The 8,659-nt window shown below is 46.9% G+C and overlaps 1 protein-coding gene across 2 annotated transcripts; it reads right to left on the bottom strand.

Moving 5' to 3' along the window:
- Nucleotides 1-297: 297 nt before the first annotated feature.
- Nucleotides 298-8,659, bottom strand: eno1a (enolase 1a, (alpha)). Of its 2 annotated transcripts, none has more exons than XM_080469493.1 (12): nucleotides 8,570-8,659; nucleotides 6,464-6,558; nucleotides 4,161-4,256; nucleotides 4,008-4,066; nucleotides 3,348-3,417; nucleotides 2,859-2,992; nucleotides 2,560-2,782; nucleotides 2,033-2,230; nucleotides 1,388-1,589; nucleotides 1,188-1,296; nucleotides 1,047-1,105; nucleotides 298-952 (listed from the first exon to the last, which is right to left on the bottom strand). In XM_080469493.1, exons 2-12 carry the CDS (start codon nucleotides 6,546-6,548, stop codon nucleotides 889-891), a joined length of 1,299 nt encoding a protein of 432 aa, XP_080325619.1. In that variant the 5' UTR covers nucleotides 6,549-6,558; nucleotides 8,570-8,659; the 3' UTR covers nucleotides 298-888. The 2 variants fall into 2 exon arrangements, with proteins under 2 accessions (XP_080325619.1, XP_080325618.1); XM_080469492.1 differs by lacking the exon at nucleotides 4,008-4,066 and adding an exon at nucleotides 3,749-3,807.

The following is an 8,659-nucleotide window of genomic DNA, read 5'->3' as shown; positions in this document are numbered from 1 at the left end:
AGACGCCAAACATTCATAGGTCGTGAAGCCGTCTTGATTTCATGGATAGAACTTCTCAATGCTTTAACAGGCAAGTCTCTATTTACTTCATTTATATCGAAAAACTATTAAGTTTAAGCTTTTTCCATGAAAAGTGGATTATTTATGTGTCTGCAATATATATTTAGGTAAGATGGTTAAAGAAGCAGCAGGAGAAAATAAAAAAAATGACATGTCAAGCTAAAGTAAGGTAAATTGCTTAAATAAAAAAAATAAGTGGGCAAATTCCCTCAAGAAAATGGTTGGACTCGCTTGCTTCATGTAAAATACTTGTTTTATCGAGAATTCAAGTTTAAACTTCAAGGCTCATCCTCCTACATTTTAATAGCCGTTAAAGCATCGAGGTAAAATACATTTAAGAAAAAAACAAAAAAACAAAAGAAGAAGCACACAGCATCTCAAACTATATTATTTATTTCTGCCAACGCTTACAGCAACACAAGACCTTTTCGGATGCGACACATTGCACATGTAGTGACTCGCCGCTGCCTGAGCAGGGCCGCACTAAAGTTACAGTAGCTCGAATACTCAGTAGGACCAGAATCACAAGAAACTCACATGAAGCCGAACGAAAGACCTCGTTCACGGACACGAAACACGGGAACCGATACAATTCAGGGAAGTTAAAGCAGTTTGAGAATGAGCTGAACCTGCGGCTGCGCTGGGAGGCGCCGTCGCTTCAACGCGCCGCAGAGTTGGACCTTGAAAATCAGTGGCGATCTCTTCAACCTTTTTCCAGACGGGGCAGGCGACCGAGCGTGGCGTATGTGTGTGTGTGTGTGTGTGTGTGTGAGAGTGAGAGGTTATTTATGAGCAATGAACACACAGAGGCCCAGGCAGGAAACCGGCTCAGATGGGGTGTCTGAAGTTCTGACCGGCGAAGCGGGCCTTGGCCCCGAGTTCCTCTTCAATCCTGAAACACGGACAGGGCGGAGTGTTAGCGTGGCTGCGACGGCGCCAGGATGTGTGTGTGTGTGTGTGTGTGTGGGTGTGTGGAGAGGACGCACCTGAGCAGCTGGTTGTACTTGGCCAAACGCTCAGATCGGCAGGGGGCGCCAGTCTTGATCTGGAAAAAAACAAAACAATGAAACTTTAAGTCTGGAAGCTCGACGGTTAACTGATCCGAGACATTGTCTCAGTGTCTTTACCTGTCCGGTGCAGAGACCGACCACCAGGTCGGCGATGAAGGTGTCCTCTGTCTCTCCAGAGCGATGGCTGACCATCACGCCCCAGCCGTTGCTCTGGGCCAACTTGCAGCTAGAAAGAGACGTCGGGTTAAACCTCTTGAGACGGCCGATTCTTTCATTTAGCGGCTGGGATTTGAGGAAGGAGGTCCAGAAAGACTCACGCCTGCAGGGACTCGGTGACGGAGCCGATCTGGTTGACCTTCAGCAGCAGACAGTTGCAGGACTTCTCGGCCACGGCCTTGGCGATGCGTTTGGGGTTGGTGACCGTCAGGTCGTCTCCCACCACCTGGATGCTGGTGGTTCCTGTGAATTTGGTCCACGCCTCCCAGTCGTCCTGGTCGAAGGGGTCCTCGATGGACACCACTGGGGTGGGGGAGGGGGTGACGGGGGCAGAGTCAACTTATTGATCAAACTAGGCATGTTTTGTTTTTTTAAAGTAAGAGTATTAGGTGCAGTATCAGACCATATACTGGTATCGGTATTTGTGTATGTCTACATCAAACACGTCAGGGCTGTTTCACACAAGATTTTCTACTGTTCAACTGTTTGGCCACTGGGGGGCAGTGTGAACGAGCTGCTAAATGCTCACACACTGAATATTAACCAGTTTAATCCTAATTTCTATTTTTTTTTGTTTTACTGCTGCCGGCAGCATTTCAAAACGGCCTATCCATGACTCGAGTATTCCGTTTCTACATCTTCACGGCCGGCACAAACGGCTGCAGCTTCTCCATTCTCCGAGACAAGACTCTACTCGTTCCATTTCAGTTTCTCTCTCAACAGGTCTAATGGAGTGTTAAACTCACCGGGGTAATCTTTCACGAAGCTCTTGTACAGATCCCCGAGCTTGTCAGCGGAGATGTAGCGGCTGGGGTCATCGGGGGACTTGAAGTCCAGGTCGTATTTTCCACCCTTGTAGAACTCGGAGGCGGCCACGTCCATGCCGATGACGATCTTGTCGGTGTAGCCGGCCTTGCCGATGGCGTTCTTCAGCAGCTCCAGAGCTGACGAACACAAGGGCGAGAACGTTAACTCGACATGTTGCTGATAAAAGCCTAGACAATCATTCAAAGCGGCGAGTCGGCAGGGGAGGCTTTACACCGCCGAGGCTTCTGTCACATCAGCACAATGAGCCGACACTGGAGTCGCAGCTTGGCACTCGCTTCCAAGTGGCGGCCTAAATTTAGAAGCCATGAGTCTACCTCAAGAGCGACATGATAAGTAAAGTACGTTCCTGCTTTTGACGAGTGAGAGCACAAACTAGAAACTCTTTCTTGAAGAGTCGTGTTCCTCCCATCACTGTTTTAAGATCCTGTATTTTTGTTTCTCACACCTTCTTTGTTCTCCAGGATGTTGGGGGCGAAACCTCCCTCGTCGCCAACGTTGGTGGCGTCCTTGCCGTACTTCTCCTTGATGACGTTCTTCAGGTTGTGGTAGACCTCGGCGCCGATGCGCATGGCCTCCTTGAAGCTGCTGGCGCCGACGGGCAGGATCATGAACTCCTGCATGGCCAGCTTGTTGCCGGCGTGGGAGCCGCCGTTGATGACGTTGAAGGCCTGAGGGATGGGACCGTTAGAATAGCGTCCGTGCGATCCTAAAACGCTGCGGGTTAAGTGCGCCGCTCATGCTCACCGGGACAGGGAGGATGACTTCGGGGTTTCCGGCCAGGTCGGCGATGTGGCGGTAGAGAGGAACGCCCTTCTCTGCAGCACCAGCCTTGCACACGGCCAGAGAGACGCCCAGGATGGCGTTGGCACCGAACTTAGCTGGAGGAGGAGACAAAGGAAACGATAAGTCGTCTGTGTTGTAGTCATTATAGGACGACGCTTAGCAAATAGTATATTCTTATGTTTTTGACAATTCTAATGGCAAAAATCAAACCATCAGAGATAATATGGTTGAAACTTACTTCCCCTCAATATAAAACACATTTTATTAATTTTTCCTCTGGGATGCACCGATACCAGTATCAGGTCCGACACTGCATCAAGTACCGTACTTGTAAAAGCGTGTGGCTGCACACAGCAAGCTCAGTTCCTTGGTCTGCAGCACACATACTGTACTCCTAACACCCATTGGTTCATCTCTCGTTTTCTTCCCTCCGTATAAAGAGTAACTTACACTTGTTTTCTGTGCCATCCATGTCCAACATCAGCTTGTCGATCTTCTCCTGATCCTTCACGCTCACATCCTGAATCAGAAACATCGGGAGGTTTACAACACATCTCCATTAAAAAAAATAAAAAAAATAAAAATTATATTGAAATTATTAATTTGGGTTAAAACACTCCGATAATGTTAATCACAGCAAGTTAGAATCAAAACACAAAGCTCAGTCGATGCCGAGTAAGAATAATTTTGGTTAACTAATGATTACAACACCAATGAGGAAGAAGACTGTCAACACCAGTCAGTTTAAAAATTAATTTCTATCACATGTCCAAGACTGATTAAAATAAACCTATCATGTAAATTACATACATGACACCATGTAATATTAGTCAAACAATAAATGGTCCTACCTTGTTAACCAGTGCAGGTGCAATTGTTTTATTGATATGATCAACTGCTTTTGAGACACCTGCAAGGGACAAGCAGACCATGACTGACCCGGCCAGAGGACAGCAAGCAGAGCAAGCAGATCAGGCCACACAGATGACCACAGAGCACCCGATGGGTCAGCACTTTATCAATCTGTGAACATCTGTTAGAGCCCGACACGGGTTAGTTTTCAAAAGATCCACACTCATTCTCCATGCTGCAGCGGGAGACTGCATTTACCTGGTTACACAATGCAGGAGCCAAGAACTCATTTATATATTTAACAGCTCTTTTGACTCCTAACAGCAGGAGAGAAGGAGGAAGCAGACGTGAAGACGATGGGAGAGTGGAGAACAGGAGTGAAATGACACGGAGGAGTGCGGGCGTCCTTACCTTTGCCCATGTAGCGCGTCTTGTCATTGTCGCGGAGCTCCAGGGCCTCATAGATGCCGGTGGAGGCGCCGCTGGGGACTGCAGCTCTGAAGAGGCCTGCGAGACACACGGGACATTTTGGATTTGTGACGTTTCTTTATACTATTTTTATTGAAAACAGGGTGCACACAAACAGAAATACAAGCACATACAATAACAGGGTTTTTCTGGTATTATTATTTAGATGAGGTTTCATTTCTTATAGTAGTACAGTGAACAATCAGAGTATATTATACCATCAGCTGGAGCAGTAGGTGTTGTTCCTGTGCATGTATACACATTCCTATACCGTTTATCTATCCAAACAGACTTTTTTTTTTTATCCAGTACTCTGTTGAGAAGTCAGGATATCAAAGAGAGTTGTCCATCTGTTGCAGTACTTAATGAACTTATAAATATTATAATAATATTATATGGATATTTAGCTTTTCAATGTTCTGTATTTCAGACACGATTTCTGTCCTCGTCTGGCGGCGGCGTCTCAGTTAGCCACTTCCTTGTTATACTGTTTTTACGGGATGCCAACATTACTTTAATCAGATAGTTATCAGCAGCTTTAATCGTGGATAAAATAATATATTGAGCAGAAATCCTGCTTAAAGTTAAAACGTACTATCTGAATAGCCATTGTTGCTATTCATTTCCAGAGGGATTGGACGATACGAGGGAGGAGCGACTGGAGTTTGATAAATGTTTCAACTCAGTGTTACCATATTCACTAGTGCAACACCTCGCTGAGTCATAATTATATGTGTGTGTGTGTGTGTGTGTGTGAGTGTGTGTGTGTGACAGGACATTCTGTACAGGACGGGCTGCTGGGTCTATAAAATGCATGAGTGGGACGCTGTCCAATCAGCCTCAGAGTGCAGGGATGGAGACAAAGCATACAGGGAGCCGGTCGTGCTGCAGGAGGCTGTGATGTAACCGGGGGGGGGGGCTGTCGACTGAGCATGTGCAGAGCATCTGTGGCAGGATGTCAAGCCACGCCCATACACCAGAGAGGAGAGCCATTTTGGATTCACCCAAGTGGACAGAAATTAGTGGGGGTGCCAAAAAAAAAAAGAAATACTCATTCAGTTTGCTCAGTGGGGTGGGAGGAGTGGTGCGAGTTTGAGGGGATTGAGGGCTTAGGGCAAGAGGACACGCACACACACACCGGATTAACTCATCATCTGCATCAAGACATCACCTGGCTCAAACACCGTCTGGAGAAATCGAGCCAAAACAGACTTCAGGAGCGAATATACTCCTACATAACACACATTCTGCTCATGTTGTGTGAATTACGACAGCTACTGAAATTACATCATTTCACCGAGCGTACAGGGTTCTCTAGCGTGCCCTTGAAGCCGGTTACATAACAGGACGTGCACACGACACAGTAGCCGGGGGAGACGTGCTCTGGCTTGCAGCACGCTCGCCCCAGTCTCTGCGCAGAGGACACCGCCGCGGCTCAACCGTGGACTTAAAAGGGAACCGTGTCAAAAAAGAACAAGGGGTCTATTTACAGTAAACTGGAGCACCGTCCTAAAACCGGTCTGCCGGTTCTGGAGCTGCTGCAGCGGATTTCACTCGCTTCCACGCCAGTGCTCATTCAGGCTGCTTCATTAACATTCCTCCCACGTCTCACTGGGCAGAGCCGTTCTTTTCTCTCAACTCTCGGAGCAGAAAAGTTCTCCGGGACGCTTCAGGCTTTTAGTTAATTGAATAAATTGATCTTAGCTGTAAACACATGTGTCAAACAGTGATAAATTGTGCTAAACCAAACTCTTAACTCTGCATGAGACCTTTAAGGTTCACTAGAGGAACCTAGTGTATGAGCTCTTTGCGTTCCCCAACAGGAATCATTACAGTAACGACCAGTGTGAGGTTACAGGCGCTATTTTCACACAGTCACCATCTGATATGCGTACAGGGAAACCAAGTGAGTCCAGCAGCAGGAGGCTATTTTTTTTATTTAACCCTAATATCTATTACATTATAAACAGTTCCACTGAAATATCAAGTTCTTACTGGAGGATAGTGGACAAGACTTGTTGCATGCACATCACAACAGCGTCAAACAAAACGGGAAAACGAGGCTTAATCTCAGGAGATTTTACAGGATATGCATCCTAATCTCCTCGAGTCCTGGATTCAACTGGGAGGAAAGTGGAGGAACGTCTAGTCCAGCAGCAAATCCACTTTGCAGGATTGATCGATACTCAACAGACGGATGCAGAAAGGAGACGACGCGAAGAGAGAGGAATCGGGTCATACGGTACCTTTCTTGGTGTACAGGTCGACCTCCACCGTGGGGTTCCCACGGGAGTCGAAAATCTCACGGGCGTGAATCTTCAGGATGGACATGGTTCTGGATCTGCAAAGGAAGCGAGGGAGAGAAGGCGTCACCACCGAGGACCGACACTTCCTGCAGCTTGAAGGAGTTTCGGAGGCTGAGCGGACGTGGACTTTTTAATCAGAGTGGCGGCCGCCTGCTGAAGGCCGGGCAGACCGGCGGAGACGTTAAGTCACAGGACGGAGGGGCGGGGTTTGTGGGGGCGTGGTCTCTGCAGCAACAATATAAAAACCTCTGCAGGTCCACTTAGTTTATCTATCAGATTGCACACAAAATTATGGTTGTGAAACGGCTCAACGGGCAAACGATGAAGCAACGGCCCCTGATAGCGAGAAGGAAAAGTAAACCTTTGTGGCAATGTCGCCACATGTTTGGCTTCTTTTTGTTCAAACTGCACAGCGACGGTGTAATCTCTCGTTATCTCTGCAAACTTCAGCAGTGGAGGTCAGAGACAGTTTATAGCATGACGCCCGCAGCGTTATCGATTCATTTTAAACCAACCTGCCCCACATAAGCCATTGTTCATCGGGCCACTCTCAAAGGGGCGGCTGAACTCTAGGAACAGCCTGTACGTCCAGACCGGAGTCCAGCAGCATCAAAACTGAAGTGAACTGTGGTTTCTGACGGGAGGTAAGACGACTCCAAAGACCTAAAGAGGCGGTCAAAGCCCTACATGGAGAATTCAGCTTCAGAACTTTAATTTCAGTCAAAGTGCACGCAAAAGAGTAAAACTGACAAAAAAACGGTTACAAATATAAGCAAGAAACTTTGTTTCTCGTCTTTTTCTTAATCTTAACATTGTCATCAGATTTTGTTCTACAAGTAATCTTGTATTCCCTTTTGCCAAAGCTGGTTTTAACTGAAAACGATCGTTTGTCATCAAACGCATAACAGGACGTCTGTGTATGCATTAAATATGTTCACGTGCCCATTGGGAGTATTTTCTGCACTGATTCATGGAGAAGATGATCCACAGGTTATAAAGATGCACACTCATCCCTCCGGGGCAGGCCTGTGGATTTCTGAACTCCTTTTGCTTTTCAGTGTCAGATTACTGCAAGCACTGGAGAGAATGCAGGCAAAATGGAGGCACAAAATGGCAGCCGACAAATAAATAAATAAATAAATAGTGGAGGATTGAGACTTGATCTGTGCAGGCCGGACTACAGAGTGAGATTAAGTCTGGGTTGAGGTGTGTCAGAGTCGTTGCTGTGAATAAATCTTCATTAAAATGTTTAAAATGGACGGAAAAGGTTGAGAGGGGCTGCTTTCATGAGAACGAGGGAATGGATTAGTCCTACAGAGGTGTGATGGTCGTGGAAATGACTCAAACATCTCTCATAGTGGAGCTGCACAGTAATTTTCCTTCACGGGGTGGACACACCTCCCTGTCTGCTGCAAGCAACTGGTAGCACACACACATTGTGTGTGTGTGTGTGTGAGTGAGTGAGTGTGTGAGTGTGAAAATATGGCGTCAAGTTGCAGACAGTCTTTTCCCATTTGCTTGCTTACTGTACTTTTGTCCTTTGAATCATGGCCACACACACACACACACACACACACACACACACACACACACACACACACACACACACACACACACACACACACACACACACACACACACACACACACACACACACACACACACACACACACACACACACACACACACACACACACACACACACACACACACACACACACACACACACACACACACACACACACACACACCTCTAAATGGACAGACGTTTAGACAGCTGACGGTTAAAAATAGACAGAGGGGGCTCCACAATGCTCCATCCTACAAGCCACAAAACTGTGTAGTGCAGCTTTAACTGATTTTAATTTAATTATTAACTCAATGACAAGACGTCGGGTGGTCGTGAAGGGTGAAAAACAGCATTTAAAAGAGGAAATAGACTCGGAATCTTCCGCACAGCTTCAGGATAAAGCCAGTAAAACATGTAAGATTCATGCCTGGTAGTATTTAAGTAAAATAAAGGGAGAAATAAAGAGTAAATCTTACCTTTCCGGTGTGTGTGCAGGCTCGGTGCGGCTCTCTGTCTCGTGCAGGCAGCAGAGTGGGCGGTCGTGACGCTCCGGTCGAGAGGAAAAG

This window comes from Lipophrys pholis (assembly GCF_963383615.2).
Source record: "Lipophrys pholis genome assembly, chromosome: 8".
Lineage (NCBI taxonomy): Eukaryota > Metazoa > Chordata > Actinopteri > Blenniiformes > Blenniidae > Lipophrys > Lipophrys pholis.
This window is presented reverse-complemented; position numbering and strand designations above follow the sequence as displayed.

What these genes read in the sequence shown, in the direction of transcription:
- eno1a (XM_080469493.1), bottom strand. Translation starts at nt 6,548, where the DNA reads ATGTCCATCCTGAAGATTCACGCCCGTGAGATTTTCGACTCCCGTGGG. An exon ending in GTCACCGAGTCCCTGCAGGC is followed by an intron (nt 1,297 to 1,387) that starts GTGAGTCTTTCT and finishes GTCTCTTTCTAG; the next exon opens with CTGCAAGTTGGCCCAGAGCA. An exon ending in AAGTACAACCAGCTGCTCAG is followed by an intron (nt 953 to 1,046) that starts GTGCGTCCTCTC and finishes TCCGTGTTTCAG; the next exon opens with GATTGAAGAGGAACTCGGGG.